General features: G+C 36.8%; 2 protein-coding genes across 4 annotated transcripts in view; both read left to right on the top strand.

Moving 5' to 3' along the window:
- The window catches only part of ATR (ATR serine/threonine kinase), a 34,915-nt gene extending 24,988 nt beyond the window's left edge, over positions 1–9,927 (top strand). The window contains exons 36-47 of the mRNA XM_057366948.1: positions 553–695; positions 1,084–1,181; positions 2,269–2,501; positions 3,205–3,339; positions 3,911–4,111; positions 4,413–4,556; positions 5,286–5,436; positions 6,143–6,299; positions 6,428–6,581; positions 7,496–7,647; positions 7,897–8,002; positions 9,325–9,927. Coding sequence (XP_057222931.1) covers positions 553–695; positions 1,084–1,181; positions 2,269–2,501; positions 3,205–3,339; positions 3,911–4,111; positions 4,413–4,556; positions 5,286–5,436; positions 6,143–6,299; positions 6,428–6,581; positions 7,496–7,647; positions 7,897–8,002; positions 9,325–9,498 — 1,848 coding nt within the window. The 3' untranslated portion in view covers positions 9,499–9,927. The remainder of the gene's footprint in view (positions 1–552; positions 696–1,083; positions 1,182–2,268; positions 2,502–3,204; positions 3,340–3,910; positions 4,112–4,412; positions 4,557–5,285; positions 5,437–6,142; positions 6,300–6,427; positions 6,582–7,495; positions 7,648–7,896; positions 8,003–9,324) is intronic.
- Positions 9,928–11,031: 1,104 nt separating this feature from the next.
- Positions 11,032–25,040, top strand: part of XRN1 (5'-3' exoribonuclease 1) — a 33,807-nt gene continuing 19,798 nt past the window's right edge. For 2 of the 3 annotated variants that reach the window (XM_057366938.1, XM_057366937.1), the window contains exons 1-16: positions 11,034–11,248; positions 13,875–14,107; positions 15,347–15,444; positions 15,818–15,927; positions 16,024–16,134; positions 16,364–16,446; positions 18,406–18,493; positions 18,591–18,759; positions 18,973–19,040; positions 20,183–20,317; positions 21,288–21,351; positions 22,091–22,196; positions 22,826–22,915; positions 23,075–23,231; positions 23,563–23,682; positions 24,373–24,542. In XM_057366938.1, coding sequence (XP_057222921.1) covers positions 11,174–11,248; positions 13,875–14,107; positions 15,347–15,444; positions 15,818–15,927; positions 16,024–16,134; positions 16,364–16,446; positions 18,406–18,493; positions 18,591–18,759; positions 18,973–19,040; positions 20,183–20,317; positions 21,288–21,351; positions 22,091–22,196; positions 22,826–22,915; positions 23,075–23,231; positions 23,563–23,682; positions 24,373–24,542 — 1,877 coding nt within the window. In that variant the 5' untranslated portion in view covers positions 11,034–11,173. Of the gene's footprint in view, positions 11,249–13,874; positions 14,108–15,346; positions 15,445–15,817; positions 15,928–16,023; positions 16,135–16,363; positions 16,447–18,405; positions 18,494–18,590; positions 18,760–18,972; positions 19,041–20,182; positions 20,318–21,287; positions 21,352–22,090; positions 22,197–22,825; positions 22,916–23,074; positions 23,232–23,562; positions 23,683–24,372; positions 24,543–25,040 lie in introns of all 3 variants that reach the window. The other variant, XM_057366939.1, reaches the window with a different exon arrangement.

Here is a 25,040-nt window from a genome sequence, read left to right as displayed (position 1 = left end):
TTGTTAGAGAAGGGATGTGCCTCTCACCAAGTTATTTATTTTGTGTTATTCTGATATACATCACACAATTTTTTGTTTTTCTTTTAAACATCATGATTTAGAAGGAAAACAGAAATGTGAAAAATGTGGAATTAGAGATTCATTTAGGTCAGAAAGATCATTGAGTCCAACTGTTAACATCCTGCTGTTTCACATTTTTTGAAAAGCTCTAAGAAGTTCAGTACTGAGTTTATTAGGATCAGGAACCTAATTTTAATGAAAGTATGATCTTTCCTAAATCAGGAATCCTACATCATCCTGTCTTGAATTATCTTGCTGTCTACAAATCCAGAAGGTGTTTTAAAAACAGACTTCTAGTTTGTAGAAGCAATTATCTTGAGGCACAATTAGAATTTTTAGAGTTACAACATTAACAATTAATACTTTTTTCCTGCATACTTTGCACAGCATAACTAATACAAGGCTCTTATTTCTTGAGAATAATTTATTTAGTTTTTATTTTTACTTTAGCATCCTCTCAAAAGTAATTATCTCATTTTGATTTTGTTGCAGGATGTTACAGTTTTCTTGCCAGAATGGGAAGATGGCCATTTTTATCTTGCAAAATAYTATGATAAATTAATGCCAATGGTAACTGACAACAAGATGGAAAAACAAGGAGATCTGATTAGATACATCGTTCATCACTTTGGGAGGTTAGAGGGGACCTTTGCTTAGTTTCTATAMAAGGATTTTTATTATACTGGGAAAAAACATTTCTCTAGGAATTTATTGTCTTCCACCAATTCAGACTGACTCAAATTTTTATGTAGTATTGTAAAACAAAATACCATGTGCTTCCTTTTTGTTTTCATACCTAATTAATTTTATTTCTGACTAAGCAATTGTCTGTCTTTTGTCAGTTAATTGCTTCATCTGTCGTTTTAAGTAAAAATAACAAACCCTTTGTATGTTTTTGGTTGTTGCATTAAAATTCTGACATAAATTTCTAAAGTTAAAATAGAATGTTTAATAAGACTGTGAAATTTGCATTACTTCTGATATGTATCGTTGACATACTTCGATTTAAACATGTAATCATAGGTCTCTACAGTATGGAAACCAATTCATCTATCAGTCAATGCCAAGAATGCTGTCTTTGTGGCTGGACTTTGGAGCAAAAGCATATGAATGTGATAAAGGTAGAACATTTTTTCCCAGTACATAGTTCCCATGTCATTCTTTTGAACTGCTGATTGAAACAGCATTGAAGTGTATTTACACTTCTCTGTTTAGACTTTTTGCCTGAGTCAATATGAAACAAGAAAGTACTACTATTGTAAAATACAGGATGTTACTGTGCAGGAGAGTGTTAATTGTTTTAATTAAATCTTCCAGAACTTTTTTAGAAGAATATAATGTGATAGCAGTGTTTCTTGGGTAACTGAAGTCAATACATAGATATAGGGAAAACCCTTGCATGCCACTGGTCACCTCTTTTAAGTTGCCKTATGAGTGATAAGTAGTAGTTTTGTATACACTTGCTACAGTAAAATGTTAGGCTTTGGGGTTTTTTTTCATTTTGTTTTTGTTCCAGCCTTTGAAGGAATTTTGCTGAAATTTTTCCCCTCATTTTACTGAAACGAAGGGGAAAAAATATCTTGTAGGTAGGCAGCATGAAGGCATGTGAAGCTAACACCACAGATGCATTTTGGGTGGGAGATTTTGGTACCAATGAAAAGTGCAAACATTTCTTGCAGGTCTGGAGTGAAGCAGACAGTTGTGGCTCCTTGATCTTGTCCTCATTCTACAACTTAGGCCAACTGTGTTTAGCTGCAGGCACAACAGATCCTGCTCTGAGGTGCTGATGTGAGACTCACACTGGGACCTCAGGGGCAGGGGTGGAGATAGGAGCAGATGTGCTGCTTTCATCCCATGTAAAGACTTCCTTCATTTCTTCTCTACTAAAGAACATTGCAATCCTTTTATCAGGCAAATAGATAGAGTACTTTAGTTTGTTCTATGCCATTGTATCATTTTAGAGAAGTAAATTTTAAAGTATAAGGAGAGCTTTTAATTTCCTGTTATTCTGCTTAGTTAAATAGCATATGTATTCAGTCACTGTATGCTGTGTTAAAATGAACTTTACAGTAGGAGCTTTTTTGTTGCCTTCAGTTTTTTTTTACTTATGAAAATTGCAATAAAATATTATTCTATAGCTTTGATTTAAATGAYTTCCCATTTCCAGTGGGAAAACCAGGAACATAGTATTTTCCTTTTATTTTTCAGCTGGTCGTTCAGAACGCATTCCAATGAAGAATGATCTGGCTAAAATAAACAAGGTGATYACAGAGCACACCAATCACCTGGCACCTTACCAGTTCCTGACAGCCTTTTCTCAGCTCATCTCCCGAATCTGCCACTCACATGATGAAGTCTTTGCAGTTCTGATGGTGATTGTTGCTAAAGTGTTTTTAGCCTATCCACAGCAAGCAATGTGGATGATGACTGCTGTGTCCAAGGTACCTTGATATGTATAGCTACACCTTTAAGTTTCCAAAACTGTTTTTCTCAGAAATGTAAAAATAACCTGTTTTACTCTAAACTGGTAAGAAGGAATTGAGAGTTTTAATTTGTTGTGATACAGTGTTGTGGAAGAGRATATCARTGCAATCACTGCAAAATATTTCARTGCAATCTTAATTCAGGTATTACRACTTAAATGTTCCAAATTGGAATGSTAACTAACATGCATCTAAACTTGAATGATGTATTGGGAAAGGAAATTTGAATAACAAATMGCTGATGAATTGTGTAGTTATGGGCAACAGATTTTGTTGAGTTTAGTAATTCTGCAGTAGTACTTTCAGTTTCATAATCAAATAATCAACTTAGTAGATGTACTACTAATTACTTGGTAGTAGAGCTTTCCAAAAGCAGGCTGGAAAGCACTATTTCTTTAGGCTGGTGACATAACATTCAGGACACATTGACATATTCTTGAATATTGGCCTTTATGTTGTGGAATGCCCAAGAATGGTTTCGGAAGGAATAACTGCCACACACCCCCACCAAYAGTACCACTTTGTTTTTTAATTAAAGCACATCCTTCTCCAGATAATAAATACGATAAACAATAAGTAGAGGAAAGAATATTAATTTCTAGGGCAGGGGGTAATTCTTCAATTCATTGTTTAATACGCTTTTACTTTCCTCTTTTTTCAGTCCTCTTACCCTATGCGTGTCAATAGATGTAAGGAAATTCTAAACAGAGCTATTCACATGAAGGAAACTTTAGGAAAATTTATTGGAGATGCCACACGCCTTACGGACAAGCTGTTGGAACTCTGCAACAAACCGGTACTTAGAAAAATAAACAAATTACTTCATGTCATAGGATTATTCAAAAATGTCATGCAAAAGCTGCTTCTGATTGCTTTCATTAGCCAATTCATATTACTGCAATTTAACAGAAATTACACTATGTTGTAAGAGCTTTAAAATACCTCTAAATCGAGCACATTAAATAAAATATTTCAGTACATAATGCCTTGTTTCACAGTGCAGAGTCTTTACAATTTTGTTCTTTCTTATGTRATTCATGCCCTCTAATGTTCAGTTCTACTATAAAAATAGGGTGGTTGTACTCTTATGAACAAATTAATATTTTACTTGATAATAAAGGTAAAACTAAATTAATTCTTTCATTKTTCTGTATTTATATTCAAAGTGAAAAATAAGATTGCCATACAGCCAGATATATTTATTTCTTAATCATTTAATTTTTGAAATATAGCTTGCTGATTTTCTTATTACAATAAGCATTTATTATTCCTGTCTATTTATTAGGTAATGTGGAAGAGCAGTATTATTTTGAGTATTGGTTAACTGTAAGTGTTATTGCTAACTTTGACCAACTTTTTTTTTCAAGGTTGATGGAAATAGCTCAACATTAAGCATGAATATTCATTTCAAAACACTGAAAAGATTAGTAGAAGAGCCCACATTCAGTGAAATTCTCATTCCCTTACAATCTGTAATGATACCAACTCTTCCTTCAACTGCTGGTACCCATGCTAACCATGACCCTTTTCCTGGATGCTGGGCCTACATTGCAGGCTTTGATGATGCGGTAAGGCTTGAGTTGGCACTTGGTTTTCATTTCATGTTAAACAAATGTAGCTGCAAATACATCTTAGTTCCCTAGAAATGGGAGGAGTGAGTAGGAACTTCTATAATTACTTTTGTGGAAACTGTCACAGCAGCCTGAGGCAGGTGTGGCCTCTTGGCACTTTGATAAAGTTCTGGTCTGAGGTTAAGTGCTGCAGCACCATGGAAGTGCTAACATGATTGGTTGCAGTGGTTTATTACAATTACAGACTTTATTTTGGTAATCCGATACAGATGTTAGTAAATAACTTCATTTTCTTTAGGTGGAAATTCTTGCCTCACTTCAAAAGCCAAAAAAGATCACCTTGAAAGGTTCAGATGGGAAATCTTACATYATGATGTGCAAGCCAAAAGATGATCTAAGAAAAGACTGTCGGCTCATGGAATTCAACTCCCTTATTAATAAGGTTTGATGAATGAGATTATCAGATGCATTATACTTATTTACCAGGACAGAACACTGAGCTATCTAACAAACAAAAGACAATTTATCTTGAGATAAAGCTTACCGGAAGAAAAGTAAATGGATACAAAATATCTTATTTCAGTGAAAATCAGTAACAATTGAAAATGTATKWCTTYYTACRGACTTGTGMAARCAATAACAAATTTTAATATTCTGCCAAAACAATTGGCAGAATTTACTCCAGCAAAAGTAGACGGGACAGGTTATTTACAGTAAATAAATACCTGCAAACTTTCTGCTGTCCGTTTAATACTCCTTATTTAGTAATTTCTAATATATTTTATAAAATATAGGTAAATTAATCTTTCCATATTAAAGTGTTGCCACGCCTCTTATTTTAGTTCCATGTTTCTTCTCTGCAATATGCTTAAAGTATCATGTTTTCTGTGAAGTTAGAGCAAATGAAACACTAAGATTTATTTCAAATTCTGCTTTTAAGGGATTTAAGCCATGTACAAGTTATGCAGTTTGACTGTTTTATTGCAAAATCCTCATTTTTAAAATTTACTTTGGAGAAAAGATGCACATTTGGCTTGCATTTCACCTATTATAGGCTGTGAAACTTAGAAATGTAACTGTAATTGGAAAGTAGTTATAGATAGAATGTAAATGCTCTAGATCCATTCTGATCCTGTGTTATCTGTGTATCTCATTTGTCTTTTGTGAATAGTGCTTAAGAAAAGATGCAGAGTCCCGTAGGCGAGAGCTCCATATCCGCACCTACGCAGTGATTCCATTAAATGATGAATGTGGCATAATTGAGTGGGTGAATAATACTGCTGGTCTAAGAAATATCCTGATAAAACTTTATAAGGAGAAAGGTAAAGGAATATATTAGATTATTATAAAAGGCTTAGTATAAAAGGCTTTAGGTATTTTTAAAGGGCTTGTGTTTTAATAAATCAATGAAAAAAATGGCAAGAATCAGGCTAAATTCTAGGAAGATGTAGTCACATGTATTTTTAACAATCTGCAATATATTATTATTATTCATGTGTGTGGTAGACTTTTGCTCTTAAATGGAAGAGAATTGGTGCATGGAATGAACAAGTTCATTACAAGAACTGATACCACAGGCATCTTAATACTTTCTTACGTACAGGGATGTAAATTGTTTCAGCAGCAGTGCCAGCARCATGGGGATGTATGTGCAGCACTGATTAATAAAAAAGACTGTGAARTTTTTCTTTAAATTTGATTTATTTTTCATTTGTTACATTTAAGTGAGATAATTAACATAATGAACAATTGAATCAAGGCTAAGAGTACATCAGCTTTCCAGAGAAAAGTTCCAATTTCTTTTGAGTTTCTTGTTAACAAAGCAGCTTTCTGGTCAGAGCAATAAATGTTTAGGGAAAAACTTTCCTGTGCCTTACAACCAACATGATCGATAGATTATTTTTCATTTGGTCATTTATTTCAACTTTATGGAGACATTTACTGTCTCTAAATTACCATAYTGTAATAGTACATGTAAGGCTTTATATTTGGGGATTTCTTTTGCCTAACTGAGGAAGTCTGTTGCAGGTATCTATATGACTGGAAAAGAACTGCGACAGCACATGCTTCCAAAGTCAGCACCTTTGCCTGAAAAACTGAAAATGTTCAAAGAGGTCCTTCTGCCTCGTCATCCTCCTGTCTTTCATGAATGGTTTCTTAGAACATTTCCTGACCCTACTTCATGGTGAGTGACTGGGATTGGACCAGCTCAAGAACATCTACTTTCTGTATTTTTGTAAGAACCAGTGCCACTACAGAATAAAGACAGCGAGCCAAGTCAGTGAYTCAGGCATGCCTGGTGCATTTCCACAGGTACAACAGCAGGTCAGCCTACTGCCGCTCCGTTGCTGTCATGTCCATGGTGGGGTACATCCTGGGGCTGGGAGACCGTCACGGTGAGAACATCTTGTTTGATTCTTTCACTGGGGAATGTGTGCACGTCGATTTCAACTGCCTTTTCAATAAGGTGAGAAATGCCACTTGCTGAACTTACTCTTTTTTTTATATGCATGTAAGTTATAAATTTCTGCTCTCATGGTGTTTTTTACTTAACATATCCATTGTGTTCTTTCTCTCATTTTGTCTCTTATTTATACCCAACAAAAGCCTGGGATATATAAAGAGAATGTTATGATTCTGTACGTTGCATTTAATGAAAACTTGAAATGAAAATTTCTTGATTTAGCTAGTATCAGATGACCTGATGTGGACAGACTGAAATGGCCCAAATTTTAGACCATTTATAATTTGTGACTCTTCTCTCTCCACTATCAGCCTCCAAACAAAACTAATTGCTACATTCCGAATTCTGCTGCTGTGGAGAGTTTCGTGTTCTTTCTYATACAAATTCAGCACAAAAATTCCAATGGCTCTGTAAAAATAGCAGAATAGCAGAAATTGTGGCCGGATTGGGCTTTGGAGTTCTGGTGTTTCAGTTGAAATATGTTTTGAGTGTGGGACATGTGGCCTTTTTAATTCAGATAAGTGAGGTAGAACTATTAGATTTTTTTTCCCCTGGTTTCTTTTTAGTAAGTCTAACTTGTCCTATAAAAGAACTTTTTAAAATGTTTTTAAGCTAACTTGCATATTAGAAAATTTAGCATTTGGCAATGAGATTATGGAGCATAAATATATATTTAAGAAAGAAAAAATTTATACTCTGTATTAGTGTGTTAAAACAGGAAAAAAAGAGGTTATTTGGACAATGTTATCCTTTAGTCACTGTAATTTCCTCTTATCTAAGTAGGACTGTGATCTGAAAAAACATCTCTTGTCAGGAAACTGCCACTGACAAAGGGGAAAAAACTAAAACCRTTGCAAATGTAACTCTTTAATAATGCTTAAAATGCTTAGGGCATATCTTTTTTTATTACTGTAAAGGGAGAAACTTTTGAAGTTCCGGAAATCGTTCCTTTCCGTCTCACTCACAACATGGTTAATGGGATGGGTCCAATGGGAACAGAAGGTCTGTTCCGAAGAGCCTGTGAAGTCACTATGAGGCTTATGCGTGATCAAAGGGAGCCYCTGATGAGGTATGGCACCTGCTTTTGCTACAAGTTCCTCAAAGCTGTCTGTAGTCTAAACATACAAAACAGKGACTGTGGGGAATATGCCAGTTCCAGCATATGCCTATCCTGCAGCTCAGTCTCACCATGATGTGGAGCTAAATATAAAGCAGTATAAATATTCAGCACTGACTCCTGTCAGCGCTGTGTTTTGTGTTTTGAAAATTTAATCTATTTTATGTATCATATTCTTTTCTTAATTTTTAATTTATTTAGTGTCTTAAAGACTTTTCTGCATGATCCTCTTGTGGAATGGAGCAAACCTGTTAAAGGGAATACAAAAGCCCAGGTGAATGAAACTGGAGAAGTTGTCAATGAAAAGGTGAGTTTAAAACAAACACAACCTAAGGTATTCAAATATCAAATGTCCATTATTGTTGCAAATTACATATTTTCTAACTGAAACTTCRTCTTTTTTTCTTTCATTTAAAAAATTTTCTGGTTGTTTTTGTCATCTCTCTGTTCATAGTTTTTATCTATAAAGAGATTTTTTACTGATAAAAAATGTAATTTACCTACTAAAGAACCAAATAGCCTGTAATTCCCTTATTAGTGTTACTCAATCAAGGACARTATCGGCAGAAGCAGTGGATCTTGTTACCYCTTACTCTGACAGTTGCACAGTCCTYCAGATTTAGTGATGGTAACATCTTGARTCCTTTCCATGTGTGTTTTTGTGCTTTTCCTGAGAGGATRTTTATTATTAAACAAATACGTGCCTTGGTACATACCGAGCATTACTTGATTAAAATTAGGATTTCATACTGTTTCTTTATTAGCTGCTAGTGAAGACTGTACTATTCATCCAAACTATGGCTTAATATTTATTATCCTCCCTCTTTGCAAAATTTCTGCTGTCCCTTTCTATTTTTTTAAGGACTATTTAATAAAAATAAATGTGTAATAGGAGATAATTCTTAGGAAGCCCTGACAAGCACAATAACTGGGATGAGGAAGAGACACGGTACTGGAACTCTATCACAACAGACTATTTCAGCACAGAAAATCTCCTGGTCTTCAAACAGTTACTAACCAGGCTGTGTCTACATAATTTTCTTTTAGTTACAAGACCACCCACATAGTTGTATATGTTAACGGCTTTTTCTGGAGAGGTGCCCATGTTATGCTYGAGCTTTAAAAGAAAATGTGTGAATATAATCAGTATGAACTAGCAACTCTAGTGGGCCTTGGAACAGCTCATTTTGAGACGCCTAGCACAACCTCTTTGATTTGATTTCTTCATTTTCAGTTGCTCATAATTTTGGCCTAAATTTTCCAGACTAAAATTTTATCCAGAATGTCAAGAACAAGTCTAGGAAAGTGTTGCATTTATTTGAAAGKAATTGTATGAAATAAAGATTTGTAACAATTCTCAAATATATTTGTACAGGTCTTTCAGTTTTCTCTGGTAACTTTTAATTGTAAAAATGTAAGGCAAAAATACCGGCTTGACCAGTAACATATCCATTCTAGAGAATTGTTTTTAAGAGTGAGTAGCCTTTKTTTTCAATGTAGCTGGTGTAGACATCTGGATTTTGTGTTAAATTATAACATGACTTCAAACACATCCTAACGAATACTATTTTTATTTAGAGAAGTGGAAGTTTGTGAATAGTAGTAATGCTTTTTTATTCTTCTTTCCAGGCTAAAACCCATGTCCTTGATATAGAACAACGGCTGCAAGGTGTCATTAAGACTAGAAACAGAATCAAAGGATTACCTTTATCTATTGAAGGGCATGTTCATTACCTCATTCAAGAAGCAAGTGATGACAATCTGCTCTGCCAGATGTATATGGGCTGGGCTCCATATATGTGAAATTTGTTCCTTWTGGAATACCCTCCACAAGTGCTGTAGCTATAATGTTTTTGGGAAGGTATGAATCAGTGGTACCTCATTACTTCTCTTGATTTCTGGCTGTAGGCAGAAGAAYAGTCTTATGGTCATCCAAAATCTGTGTAAAATTTACAGTGCCCTTGCAAAGAGGCTATTAATGCAGATGTAAGGCATTAGGACTTACCTTTTATACACATGCAGAACGTAGCACATAGGAACTGCTTAAAAATTAACTATGCAAGTTTCTGCAAGTGTCTTACTATTACTATATGAAAAATGTTCATGATGTTGAAAGGTATGTTCTATAAAATAGTGTATATTTTTGTAAACATTTTTCTCATTCAGCTTAGAAAATTCAACAATAAACTTTAATACTCATATCATGTAAAGTGGTTAGTTCAACTTTTTGTACTCGTGTTCAGAAGGGCTTTCTGAAAATAATTAGTATTTCTTTACAGCAGTAGACTTTCCTTCAACTTTCTTCCATGTGTCTTGTCTGTCTAGGCAAGCTTTTGAGCTCTTAAATCATAGTATGAGCAAACTGGTAAAGTGTTACCATGTTCTTAACATGTTTCCTTAGCCCGTGACTGCRCTTGTAAGAAACCCTTCTGAAGGACACAGCACAAATCTGGGAGTTGGAGGACCCTGGCAGTGTGGCTGTAACACCAGTGCAGTGGGCAGGTGATTGTAGCTGTGACTGTAAAATCCATGTAGGCTCCTGAGAGCTTTGCAGAGTCCCTCTTCCCTCCCTTGGAAAAAGCGTAGCTCTAGGGAGTTTTTCAGACTTCATTTCAGAAAAAGTGTTTTAACACAAACAAGAGTAGACTAAATAAATATGGTAGGAAGGCAAATACTAACATACAGTAATGCTTGCTTTTTAGGCATCCAAATTGTAGGGAAATGTGGGGGGGGAGAGAGACAAGGGAAATTACACCCTTTTAACCTACAGTAGTCTATCATTAGAATTTTTGCACAGTGTTTTTGTTTCTGCTAATCTGAGAGACAAAGAACACTCCTTTGAGGTTTTGATCATAGGCTCATGCTGTGGTGTGAGATTCGAGTTTCAGTTCTGTTCAGCTGAAGTCCAGAGGGTTGGGGGGAGTAAAACACTGGGTTTGCAACTGCTTCTAGAGCGTCTGTCGATATAGGGGGTAATCTCGAGGTGTTGTCACTTCCCACAAACGTGACGAGTTTTTCTAGTAAAATATTTGGAATATATGATGGTCTTTCTCGGTGTGTGTGCGAGTGCTGATGTTGTGTTGTTTTTCCCACGCTTTATCAGTTTATCAGAGCGCAGAGAGCCGCSCAGAGAGCTGTTACAGCGGGCGTTGCCATCGCGCGGGGAGCAGCTCTGCTGCCCGGGGGGTGGGAAGGGGGCCGCGGGGTGGGAGCTCCGGGGTGGGGTGGGGTTGGGGGCGAGGGGGGTCCCGCATTTTCGCTCCACTCAGGCCCTGCGTGCCGGGGTAGCAGTGACGTGGCCGAGGGGCAGAGCCAGCCCGAGCCCGCCCCGCTCCGCTCCGGCGCCGCTCTGTGCCCGCTCGCTCTCGGTGGTACGGGCGCTCGGCCGCTGTCAGCGCGGCGCGCCGGAAGGAGGGCGGAGCGCGGCCCGTCGTGTTTGGTTCCGGCGGAGCTCTGAGGGCGGCGGGGAGCCGTGGCCATGGGGGTCCCCAAGTTCTACCGGTGGATCTCGGAGCGGTACCCCTGCCTCAGCCAGGTGCTGAAGGAGCATCAGGTGAGCTGGGGCCGGAGCGCCGCTGTCTGACCCGGGCCCTCACCGGGGGGGTCCTGAGCAGCCCCTCTGCGGGACGAGGGAGGGGGACGAGCTCGCGGGCCTCGTCCCCGGCCCGCCCTGAGGGACTGAGCCCCAGCCCAGGCCGGGGCGGCGCAGGGGGCGGCTGCGGCTCAGCGGGACCCGCGGCTKAGAGCGGCCGAAAGTGGTGGGATGGCGGTGGGCGATCGCTGGGGAGTGGGCGAGTCGTTCGGTGCCCCATGACAGCCCGGCTGTCCGGACCGAGCCCGCCGCTGGCGGACAGCAGTGCCCGGAGCCCSGGCTGGGGGCCGGCGATGTTTTCAGCGGTCCTGAGCCCAGAGTGCGCTGTTTCCCGAAGGAATGGSCAGTCTGACGGTGCCCGGCTGCCCTGTCGGGCTCGCTCCCCTCGCCCTGGTTCCCGTGGGCAGCTCCGCGGAGCCGCTTCAGCACCYGGCGGCCTCGCAGCCGCGGGGAGCCCAAGGTCGGAGTTTACTCGTTGTTGGACTCAGAAAAGTTACAGCTGCTGACGGCCAATGGCGCGCTAATTACAGCCCTACTGCGTTTCCTTGTTGTCGCCTGCGTCSGACAGTTTGTGTTAGCAGCTAAACCGGGAAGTATGTTGAAGCCTGGAAAAGGAAAGCCGTAAATTATGCTTTTAGCAGTCGGACAAAGACGTCGTATTTTTAGAGATGTCACTCTTGGTACCTGTTGGATATAAGCTCTTAACTTTTAATCATTTTCAGCTGGTATCATATATGTGGTTTTATAGTATGAATAAGGATGTTTTGAGATGGGTGATAATTGAGGGCGTGTTTGAATATTAATACATTTTCCCTAAACACCTGTGGTTTTTAAAGATTAAGTAGCTGTTGTGTGAATGTAACTAAGATGCCCTGCTTAAGCTATTCCCAACCTGGATGGGAATGAACTGGCCTTTGCAGCCAGTTTCAAAGCAGTTTTCATAGCTTAAGTCTTTGCTTATAATTTGTTTGGTTTCATTGAAGTGTCTAATGCTATCTGTGTAGCAAGGCAGGCGCAGCGTATACTGCTTTTTCTGCTGTTTTCTTAGAAGCCTGGGCTGCTGACAAATATTTAAAATCGTGCTGAAGAACTGTGGCAAGCTGTGGAGGCAGCAATGTCTGCTCTCACCAGGGGKATGGCAGCAGGGGGTAGTACCCTTGACACCTTTTGAAAGAGGCAATTATAGCTCTTAAGATAAACAGTAAACACGAATCTTCCAGATCACTAGAATACACAGACTGACATATACTGACATCTAGGTTAGATGCTAAGGGGAAGACCCAGCAAAATTAAAAGGCTCTCTATGTAAAACAGCATTATTATTAAATCATGTTATAGCCGTGCTTGTTGAAGAAAACAGGACCTTTTATGTAAGTTACTTCCTTATAGAAGCTTTGGTTTTTGTCTCTTTAGAATGCTGCCTATGCAATGCCCTGCTCCTTTATCTGAAAGCACTGAGAACAGTTTGGTTACTGAATTTAACCATACTAAAGATCATCATGTGCAGCAGAAGACTGATTACTGCAGTTGAGTGGAGATCATTCCTGATCCTCCCTCTAATTTCTTCTCTTCATCATTTCCTCTTTCTAAAACAGTTACGTTTCTCTTGCCTCTGGAGGATAAATACAAGCCCAACAACATGCCTTTCAAATTTATGTAAAGATGTGTCAGCAGCAGTCCTACAGAAAATTGTAACAAGTTGCCTTTTTCTAGTTGTGATGACAGGAGGATTTTTATGAATAGTCATATTGGGGGATTTAAGAATAGRGTTGTTTATTGCGAATTACTTTTGTGGTGTGTTTTGATAACACTAAGGTAGTATTGGCCCCTTTGCATCATACATTTAAGAGTGTTTGTTCCCTGTACATTGCTTATGTACATATGGGAAGGCTTTTTTTTTCCTGTAAAAGAAAGTGAGATTGCTACAGATGAGACTTTTAGAAGGGCAGAGCACTAGAAAGAAAAAGAAGCATGTTTGGCAAGCCTGGGTAAGAAATTGATACTATCATTGCTAACTGACTGCTTTTTGGTGGTAGTTGCCACTCTCTAGACTCACGGGTATCTCACCGCATAGCTGCAGGGGCAGCATGCAGTGCTTGGGGTAGGAGCTGCTGAACAGGGGGAGAGCTGCAAAACTTCTTAAGGCAGCTCTGCTTTGGAAATAGTGTTGGAAATTGCATGCTCAGTTTTGTAGTTTTTATAGTTTGTTGTGCAGCTATGAAAGATKGATTCAGTTCAACGTGCAGTGTTATTAAAAAAAAAAAAAAGTTCCTGAAAAAAGTGATTTAGGTTTGGTTTTCAATTTTACAATGTAGAAGATAGACTGAGCTCAGGGGCAAAAGTTCTGAGGTTCCAGAAACAGCCAGGGTAGGATAGGAGTCTGTTCAGCTGGCTTGGCTTACTGAGAAAAATCATAATAACAGATAATTTGTGCAGGCAAACCCAAATCCAGTCCAGATATTCTTACTTAACTTGCTGGTGTGCAGTTGGGAGTTTTTCCCACCACATTTCCAGAATTCAGTGCTCTCTGCTGTGTCTTGGGCAGTGATTGCATTCACCAAGTGGGTACTAACKGTGGCTTTTGTAGATTCCAGAATTCGACAACTTATACCTGGACATGAATGGCATTATACATCAGTGTTCACATCCAAATGATGATGATGTCCACTTCAGAATCTCAGAAGATAAGATTTTTGCCAACATTTTTCACTGTTTGGAAGTGTTGTTTCGCCTTATTAAACCAAGGAAGGTTTTCTTCATGGCAGTTGATGGAGTAGCTCCAAGAGCAAAAATGAATCAGCAGCGTGGGAGACGTTTTAGGTAAGAAGATTAGTTCTGATTCTGTCTTGAGGTTAGTAAACACTTTAAAAAACCTTACTTAAATGTATGCCATGAAAAGTAAAAGAGATTATGAGTAATTGTGCCTTTGACATTCGCTTTAATTAAATGAGGGTAACTACCTGTAAAATGCTAAAATCAGGATTCCAAAGAGGAAAGTTTTCTTGTTACTGAAATTCTTCTCTGTGTATGTGGCATTTGGGGAGAAGGGGAGCTTTTACTTAGGAAATTTTCTGAGAAATAACTTTGCAGTGGAACTCTTGGATATGTTTCCAGATGCTTCAGAACATATGAGAGTCTTTGATATTTGTGAATGCTAGTTCTAGAWGTGTCTTTTTGGTAGCTGTAGTGGAAGTCATAGAAGAAGTCAAGTTTCTAATGAAACTGATTTCATGTTGATACCAGTTCCAAGCTAGCTCAGATACAGAGCTACGAGTAGRTTAAGAATTACAATAATGTTTTAGGAGATTTGGAAGCTTTTTTAAGATTGCTGTAAGGAAAAAAAACCTCTGGTTTGACAGTACAGGGATGGTGAGTGAAGTGCAGCAAGAAAAGAACAAGAGAAAATATTTTCAAGCAGCTAGATTTCTTTTGTAGTTTGATTTTTCATGTAGTTTAAAGAGCTAGGAGGTTGAGAGGAAGCACAGATTAGAAAAGAGGTCTAAAGAGGAAATTGTAGCAGAATTGAGAGGCAGACAAAAACCTAAGATTTTGGTGGTTTCTCTATTACAGGTTCAAAAGTGTTYAGGAAATTCTTGGCCAAGAAAGGCTGGGATAATGTTTGTTGGTTTCTCCATTACTGGTGATGATTAATTGTTAGTTCACTTCTGACTCCTTTGGAATGCCAAACCTGCTGCTTTGTTTAATTATGTTACAGTTATTGTTCTGGGGTGRCATTTTCAGGTCAAATATTCCTTTTGTTTCAACATTAATAGCCATTCATTGTGATCAACCATTGTATGATCACCTTGGTWATCTAAATATTAACTACATMTGRATAGTGAAATATTGTCATCATTTTTTGTGAAAAGAAGTGCTATTTTAAGCTACCTTAGTTGTATCAGAAATAAGTTCAAACTCTATTCAGGAGTTAAATTTCTCTCGTTTTTTATTTTTTAAGCACTTTAAAAAATCAACTATATTTATTTTGTCAAAAAACTGTACTTAGGATATTAACAGTTAAATATTCTCTACTCTCTCTCCAAYGCTGTTTTGTTTCAGATCAGCAAAAGAGGCAGAGGACAAAATAAAAAAGGCATTGGAAAAGGGAGAAATTCTCCCTACAGAAGCTAGATTTGATTCCAACTGTATTACACCAGGTAAGACAATTTATCAGTTACTTAAATGTAGGTGTTTAGGATTTTGCATCTATATTTTGGTAGTATTTTCCTATCTTAAGGCATGTTTTTTTAARAATAGGAGAATCAATAGAGAATTGATTCAACAGAATCAATAAAGGCTTAAGTAAGTTTATCACAGAAGTTCTAGTAACATTCAGTAGGGTTGGAATACTGTCTTGTTGTAAACATTTTTTAGATTACTATGTAAAAAGTTAAATGTCTTAGGAAAGGAACCAATCATCCCCTTCATCTCTGTCAGAATTTTGATTTGTTGGGATTTTTTTTTATACTTTTGATATGTAAATGCAAACTAGTGAAAAACTTTGTTTTTAACTTARATTTCTGTTTACAGGAACTGAATTCATGGCCAGATTGAATGAGCATCTTAAATATTTTGTAAATATGAAGATTTCCACAGACAAATCTTGGCAAGGAATAACAGTCTATTTATCAGGCCATGAGGTCATKGTATTTTCTTACTATACTAAATAAWYTTTTATTTTATAGAAAAATACTTACTGCTGAAACTWTTTTTGTGTTTCTTCTCTTTGTGTCCAGACTCCAGGGGAAGGTGAGCATAAAATTATGGAGTTCATCAGATCAGAAAAAGCAAAGCCCCATCATGATCCAAACACAAGACACTGTCTCTATGGCTTAGATGCTGACTTGGTATGTGCAACTGAAATAATGCAAACAACAGGAATTTGTGAAGTGTGTACATCTTTGATATCTTCCTAAGTTTATAGGGTTCTAAATGGTTTGAAACAAACATGTAATTTTATATTCCTGAAAGCTTTTGAATTTGTAATGAAACAGAACATCAAAATTTCTTTATAATGCTTGAAAGGTTTAAAGAAAATTTTAAAAGTAAGATCTTTCTAATATCTCTTTGTAATAGATAATGCTGGGATTAACAAGTCATGAGGCACACTTTGCGCTCTTAAGAGAAGAAGTCAGATTTGGTGGTAAAAAGGCTCAAAGGTGAATTGATTTAACTTTTATTTTATATGTGATGAAATTAAATCCAAACAGGGGACTAAAACAGGTTTGTGTTTGGTGATTTGGAGTGTTTTTTATTGATTGCATAGTAATTGAATAAGTCTTAGTTTATTCTTTGGGTTCGAAAAGTCATGAAAATAGAGAAATCAACTTGTTGAATTGTGCATTTGAATTAGTTTAGATGAAAAACATATGCTGTCAGAACAGCTGATAAAAAAAATCCTTAAAGCTTTTGTGTATTGTGTTTGTTCCTTCATTTATTAATGGAGCAATCCAGGCTGTATTGCTATTGTTTCCATAACTGTGTTACATAGATACTGACTTTTTAAAGTGTATATGTATCACATATACAGCATGTATGTATCACATGCAGCATGTAAGTAAATTACTACAATAATTACTAAAAGAGCTCTTTTAAAATGGCTGAGTATGTTTACTCAGAGTTTGCCCAATTGAAATAAGTCATGGTCTATAAACAGTCAGAACAAACTGAYTTGTTCTGGAACTGTGCATGTACATGGAGCTGTTCTGAAGTAATACAGTAATTTATAGCTTACTGTGGCTGGGTTCCTTCTTTGAAGGACCTTAAGCAAATTGTACGTATTTGTACATAAAGGAAKAACATGGGAGAAATAGAAATAAACATTTCTGGTACTGAAAGGACTTGGGATAACACAAAAAAAGTGATAAATGTTGAGATAAATGAATATTTTTTGCTAATAAAGGAATTAAGCTTTCTTTTCAGTCTTCAGTTAGTGGTTCACTACTGCTCATTCTGTTGGTAGTGCTGGCATGCAGTATTTTAATATTTTTATTAACTTACAGGAATTGCCTTCTGTTAGCATTTTCACTTACTGGATACTTACAGATGAAGTGGGAAAATCCTGAAATACATACAAATTAATGTCTCTCCACAATTTTTTGATTGAGAGAAATTCTTGTTCTCTTGGTTTTCAAATGCAGTGCAATGAAGAGTAAGGTGCACAATATCTCTGTAGAGTCTTACACCATCAACWGGGTTGCCGAAGTCCTTTAATGCCTATATGATAATTACATTTAAAAAGTAACACAATTGGTTCTGAAGCCCAGTGTAGCCCAGAATTTGTCTTGCATGAGTTTTTCTAAAGACTGCTATCGCACACATCTTCCTTATAGGATTATTTCCAAAATCTCCTATTTATGTGTGAATACACATGTATTTTTCCTTGTTTGTCTTTGGAGGTGGTCTCAGCTAGTTATAGTATCTACAAGGTGAAATAGTCCTTTATTAATTTAAAATACATCATTTAGCTCATTAATCTTTTGGTGTAGGTGTTAACTGATTTGGGGCTAATRTTGGCTTAGGGTTTTCATGAATAATTTTAGTGAAGGGAAAAAAAGGAAGACAGAATATGTGTTGACTGTGCCATAAACAGACATATGTTTGTTGTTCTTTTAGTGCTGCATTGAAGGTATAAAATAATACATGCAGAGCTTATTTTGAAGTGCAGCATATTCTTTTCTTCCAAGAAGCATTTCAAATGACTACAGATGTAACCCAGCTGTTTAGATGTGCATCTGTGTACTCTGCTCTTATTCAGACTAATTCAAAAATACCTTCAAATGTATTGGGCTTGGTGCCAAGTTAGACTAGTTTGTCTTTTTTTGAGCAATGGTATAAGGATTTAGGAAGTAGTTACTGCAGCATGGAACTTCACAAAGCTCTTCTCTATGTTAGTTCTTCTTCATACAATCACACTTGTTATATAGAAAATTCTACTGCAAAATTTTATAGACCAGATTAATCCTAAAATGGATTCAAGGAAAAGTCTATAAGTTATTTTTTCTGCAAAGATACAATCCTGGTAAAATTTCTTGAGTTTAGGTAACCTTGGACTTATTAATATTAATGTTGAAAGTGTGTTTATAAATAATTAACTTGGTGGTTTGAATAATTTACAGAGCGTGTGCACCAGAGGAAACCACATTTCATTTACTGCACTTATCACTGATGAGAGAATATATTGATTATGAATTCTCCCCAGTAAAAGTAAGTTCTAATGGAGCTGAGATGGCAAAAAATGCGTGAAATTATAATAAAAATTATACTSCTCTATGTTTTTCTTTTTTCCTTTTTTTTTTCCCAGGACAAGATTCCTTTTGAATATGATATTGAAAGGATAATAGATGATTGGATCTTAATGGGTTTCCTTGTAGGAAATGATTTTATTCCTCATCTACCTCATTTACACATTAATCATGATGCACTGCCACTACTTTATAGAACATACATGGCTGTCTTGCCAGAACTGGGAGGTAAGAAAACTWAGTTCAGCTGTGGAAAGTAGAAGCATTAACATTGCTGTATGTATATTTRTTGATCTCTTTAGCCATGTTAGAATGTGTAGAATTTACTTCATTTCCTTAGAGAGGCAGCAAAATTGTGTTTTATTTTCTGTGGGGCTTTTAAATGCACATTTTAAAATTGTTGAATTGTTAGTTAAAAAACATATTTAATTTTCTCAACAGGTTACATCAATGAAAATGGGCATCTGAATTTAGAACGTTTTGAGAAATATCTCACAAGGTTGTCAGATGTAAGTATCTTTGAAATTGCACTGTATAGGATGGTATAGAATGTTGAATTTAAACTCAATATTGTACCCTAAAATACACCATACTGCACTTTTAATGAACTGTTAAATGACTGTGTTTTACAGGTGGTTTAATCAGCTGTTTTACCATTGAGCAGATGGAATCCAATCAGTTGTTGTCTGGTCTCCTCATAGCATAAGAGGAAAAGCTTGAATCGTTTGATCTATGCTTTAGCCAGCATCTTTTAGCACTGCGAGTCAAATGAGGATTCACCAGTAGAATTGTGGTCCTCACATCCCATTGAATAGTGTGTGGTGGCATTGGGCAAAGTTGGTTAAAGCAGGGTGCCAATAATGCCAGGGATGTAGGTTCAATCCTTCTAGGGCCATTTACTTAACAATTGTACTCATGATCCTTGTGGGTCCCTTCCAGCTCAGAATCGTCTGATTTCTGTGTGTTATTAATGCTTGCTTCAGGCAGCAACGTTCTTTGCTTCCCCTGTTGGGAGTTTTCTGTAGATGTCTGAAGATCTTGGAGGGGAGGATTGTTTGCAAGTTTTTTAGATCAGTAGTAAAGAGTGAGGAGCAATGATAGTATCTCTGGGAGGCAGGCATCAGTGTTTTTCATGAACTAACTGGTGTACAGGAGGTAATGCTGCTAAGTGCCACTGCAGTAATCCATCCTAGAGATGAGGTAAGGTATAGGCCATATAGAAATGGAGAGGATTAAACCTGCTGAACTTGGAAAAGAGGAGATCATATATTGTGTCCGTTCAGCTCTGTTTTCTGATTCTTGGATAGAGCTCTGAAAATGTTAGATCTGTGGCACAAGGCTGTATTACCCAGACCCTATATATGTACTCCTTCTAGTGTTGATGGTGAAGTGTAGAAGTTATTTAAACTCTTTTTTGTTACCCTTTGTTGCCTTACTGAAAGAAAACAAAATATGGCTTGGCTGTATGTTACATATTGCTGAGAAATACGATTTTTAGTATTTATTTTGTTGTATCTCTAGGGCAAAATGTTTATGTACAGATGACTCTAGATGTAATCTAATGCATGTACTAAACAGACATTGTTGATCTGGCATTCTAAATTTCACATCCCTCAAATATTTGTAAACTTACTTTAATCTTTCTGCACAGTTTGATCGTGAACACTTCAGTGAAGTCTTTGTTGACCTAAAATGGTTTGAAAGTAAAGTGGGCAATAAATACCTCAACGAGGCAGCTGGGATTGCAGCAGAGGAAGCCAGAAAAAATAAACAAAAGAAACAAAAGGTTGGTGTTTTATCTGCATGGTTTCGGAAATAAGCATGCTGCTTCTCGCAGATCAGTAATTTGATCTTAGACAAATTAAATGGCATAAACCTCTATTTTGAGATTTTTTCAAACCAGAAAAGATATAACAGTTTGCATACGTGCCTGTACATATTGCTGGTTGTGAGTGAGGAAGTGGTTAAATCGAGGTCAGGTTCTCGTGATTTTAAAGTCTTGTAAACMTATAATTAATGCATTGCTGTTCCTCAAAAGCAGCAGAACTTACTTCTGTGTGAGTTATGGACAAACCTGCTATGCTTCATAATTTTACTTTCCAATGCATAGCCTACTGGAAGTTCCATGTATTTCAGATACACTGATAAAACATTCATGTATGTCTTGGTACTGGCTAACTATTTGACAACAAATAGGTAAAGAATAATTTCATTGGTAGGAGCTATCTCAGATTAATTATTAAAATTGCAATTCTGGATATAACTAATGAATAAGGAACAACACCTTGTGTATATATATATATATATATATGTTCTGCTATGTAACAGTATCTTGTCTCTGCCCCAGTGTCAAGTTCCCACCACTACTTCCATTGAATGCCCTTCAGTATATGCCTTCAGCAGGGTGTAGAGTAGCAGGAGAAAGGTCTTTTGCATTTATCTGCCTCTGTATATTGTTATCTTRTTCTTTGTATATGGAGCAGTTGTGGAAAGAGTGGCATTTTGGAACACAAATATTCAGGTATTTTTTTTAAGTAGTTAATATTTGAGACTGCTCTTGTCTGATCTGTCCTTTTTGTCTGCTTAAATAATTTTCTCTAAGCAATTGTAAGAGAAGGAAATGGGGCTTGTAATAAATAATATCAATATGTATCCGTTTYGATTATAGCATTTTGAGTTGCAGGTTAAATGGTTTTGAATGAGGTTTGTKTATRTTAACCTGTATTTTTACATTATCTCAAATCTTAATTTAATAGGCTCAGGAAAATTCTATATCTTTGGCTGCTTTAGAAAAAAATGAAGGTGAAGTGACCCCTAAAAGTAAGTGCAAATAATYTTTCCATATATAACAAAGCCCCCCYATGCTAATATGTGCATAGATTTCAAAGAACTATGAGAATTGCTTGTCAGAGATGACCTTAATCTGAATGCAAGACTTAATTAGTTAGCTCTTGGGAAGTGGTACTGCTTTCGTGAGAGAGAGTGAGGCTAAAGCTTTAGCTGCTTCTTCCTGACCTGTGTTTCTGTGATGAGTTAAAGGAATTACTGAGCAAATCTTCAACAATGCTATGTTTTTAATAATTGTATTTTCTTATATGGAGTGGTACAAATGAATAGATTTTTGTATGGTTCTAGGGTTTTTGGTTGTGGTTATGCTTTTAAACTCATTGTACTTGCAGGAAATGTTTCTTGCTCATGTTTTTAAATTAATTGTCAAAAATGTATTAATAGTACTACATTATATTAGTTGATGTTGCAGAACATAATTAAATTTTAAAATTAATTTTAATGTTTTCTCAGATTTTTTTCTGATGGCTTATATTATCTTCTCTATTCTTGTAATTGGGCTAAAAAATGTGTTGCCTGTCTTAAAAATTCCAGAGTTTCTCTGGGTAAAGATTTTGTTTGACTGTTTCATGTTACTTGCAGTGCAAGGAGCACCTGTAGCTTTGAATTGAGAAGTAAAGTTAAGGCATTAAGTCAGAAGTGAGTGTTTTCAAACCTTATTACAGTAGAGAAGTGAATGTTAATCCTTTTATTTTCATGACTGGTTTTCCAGCCACGTTGGAAGATGAACCAGAAGATGATGATCTGTTTGAAACTGAGTTTAGGCAATACAAAAGAACTTACTACATGACTAAAATGGGTGTAGAAGTAGTGTCTGAGTAAGTGTATACTTTTTTTTTTCCTAAACACTGAAGGCAGGTCTTTGTAAATATGTATTAGAGACTATTTACAAGGGTGTGTGTAGTGACAGGACAAGGCATRATGGCCTCAAACTGAAACAGAATAGGTTTAGGTTAGGTAATGAGGAAGAAATTCTTTACTGTGGGGGTGGTGAGGCACTGGCACCAGTTGCCCAGAGGAGCTGTGGATGTCCCATCCCTGAAAGTGTTCAAGGCCAGGTTGGATGGTCAGGTTTGAGCAAGCTGGTCTGTGGAAGGTGTCCCTGTCCATGGCAGGGGAGTTGGAACAAGATGATCTGTAAGGTCCCTTCCAACCCCAGTCATTTTGTGATTCTAATACAAGAYAAAATATTCATCCCATGTCAAAAGCAGAGAACACATGACAGAGTACTGCAGGTAGTGATGATTTGGCTTAATGCCACAAGAGCTGCAAGTCAAGTTTTCTGTATTAAGTATTTGGGGACGAGAGAAGAAATTAATCTAGAAAATCATGGTATTATTAGTTCCCAAAATGTTCCATCCTCATTGCTGTGTACAAGGTGCTAAGTACTTTTTATGTACCAGTGAAAATGAAAAAACTAGTAAGCATCTTTCTTTTTTCTTTTAAGTGCCTTCTTGGCTGATCAAGCTGAATGTTATGTCCAGGCAATACAATGGATTTTACATTATTATTACCATGGAGTTCAATCATGGAGCTGGTAAGAAGAAACATCTAATGGGAAATTGCTGAAAGATCAAATTATGTTTCACCTTGTGCTCTGGGAACATTTATTGTAGTTTGGTTTATTTCTGATCTGGGAGCACTTCTGTGCCGTAATTAAATCAAATAACTTAGGGTTTCTTTTTCTCCCCTGCAGGTATTACCCTTATCATTATGCACCTTACCTGTCAGATATTCACAACATCAGTGAACTCAAAATCAAATTTGAACTGGGAAAACCTTTTATGCCATTTGAACAGCTTCTTGCTGTGCTTCCAGCAGCTAGCAAAGATCTGCTACCTAAATGCTACCAGGTAGGATATAGAATTAAATTGCATTGTCTATCTACTGTTTACACGTTGGCTGCTTTATTTTATGTTACTCTTTTCTTGATGTTTCTGCATTTCTTGTTGCTTATATTCTATCTGTACATTTTAAGTGTATAGTTAAATACTCTACTTGTTAGTATATTTACCACAGTGTAAAGTTATTAATAAGTACAAAATTTTGCATTTGCTAAACAAGTGCCAACTAGGAGAGTTAAGTGTTTCATTTCTGTACAGCATTGGATTTTAATACGAGCCTTCCTMTTCCTACAATTAGTGCTAAATTGCCTCTGATATCATCTCTATTGTATTTTCCTAGCATTTGATGACTAGTCAAGACTCTCCTATTATAGAATATTATCCACCTGATTTTAAAACTGACCTAAATGGTAAACAGCAAGAATGGGAAGCTGTAGTATTAATCCCGTTTATTGATGAGGTAAGTTCTTTCAGTATCTGCTACTCAAGAAAGCTGAATAACAAGACTGCTAAATTTCTTAATTAATCAACAGTTAGACATGCAATTAAATGGAAGCTTAAATAACACTTGATAAGATCACAGAAAGATACAAATGTTTGCTGCTTGGGAAGTAAGTCTAGATTAAATTACCATAAGCAGTTAGTTTCAGTTTCCTAAGTAAGGGCTGTGGACTGGGTAGTGTTCATTAATGTTTTTAATCAGCTGTTGAAATACTTTGTTTCAGATTCTTTGAGAAAAATGTTCTATTCCTAAATACATAGAAAAATATAGAATGTCTGTAGGCAAAATAAAAGAAACACTYGAGAAAAAGGAAGTATTTTTACAGGAAATCTCTTCACATGACCACCAGTAACAGGAAGCATTAACGGAGAGGGAAAAATAGTACTTTCCTTTTGCATATAGGATAATTTTATTAGATAAGGCTACACTTTGGAAACAGACTCACAGAATGATGATCTTTATTCTCCAAAGCAATTTCATGGTAATTGTTCTAAGGGCATTTTTAGCAAGGGCATAAGGAAGGGTGAGGCTGCAGCTGGAAAATGAGCACATTGGATATCTGGATTTTCAGGTTGCTTTCCCTCTATAGACGTTTCCATGCTAATTTTTGTTGCCAGTTTCACATGTGCTAATTCCTCCAAAACTTAGAAACGACTGCTGCAGGCCATGGAGTCCTGTAATAAGGGTCTAAAAGAAGAGGAGAAACGAAGAAACACTCACAGTGCTTGCTTGATGTACTGGTATGACAAAGATGCTGAGTTCCAGTACCTGTCACCATGGCCAGAGAAATTCCCTGCAATAGAACGATGTCACACRAGGTACTGCTGGGGTAACTATTTTAGAGTAGGCTAAAAGTAGTGGAGGACTTAGATTAGCATTTTAACCAAAGCTTGCATATGCCAGTATATACACAGAAAAATGAAAAATACTGAATCAGATATTGCCTGCTTTGGATGGCACAGTAAAACTATCTGTCCTTCAAATTTTTACAAAATAGATGAACCAATGCTAAGTCATCAAGAACAATCCAGAGAATTACTTAACTTTGTATGACACAGAGAATGAAAGACTGGTACAAATATCTGATAAATAGTAATCATTTATTGGCATGCTTATTCCAGAGTATTTTTTTCTAAACATAAGCATTTGGATCCAGTGCAGAGAGTTGAACACAAGTGTGTTTTTCACCTTCCTCTCACTGAAAGTAGCCAGCTTTGTTTCACACAGACTGAAGATGAAATGGAAACATAAACTTAATAGTAATCAAACTTAAAGCATAATACAGGAGGATGCCTGTTGCTGGATTACAGTCAATA

The sequence above is a fragment of the Malurus melanocephalus genome, unplaced genomic scaffold (genome assembly GCF_030028575.1).
Source record: "Malurus melanocephalus ecotype Western Australia unplaced genomic scaffold, MMel_1.1 scaffold_73, whole genome shotgun sequence".
In the NCBI taxonomy this organism is placed as follows: domain Eukaryota; kingdom Metazoa; phylum Chordata; class Aves; order Passeriformes; family Maluridae; genus Malurus; species Malurus melanocephalus.
Note: the sequence above shows the minus strand (reverse complement) of the source record. Positions and strands in the feature narration are given on the sequence as shown.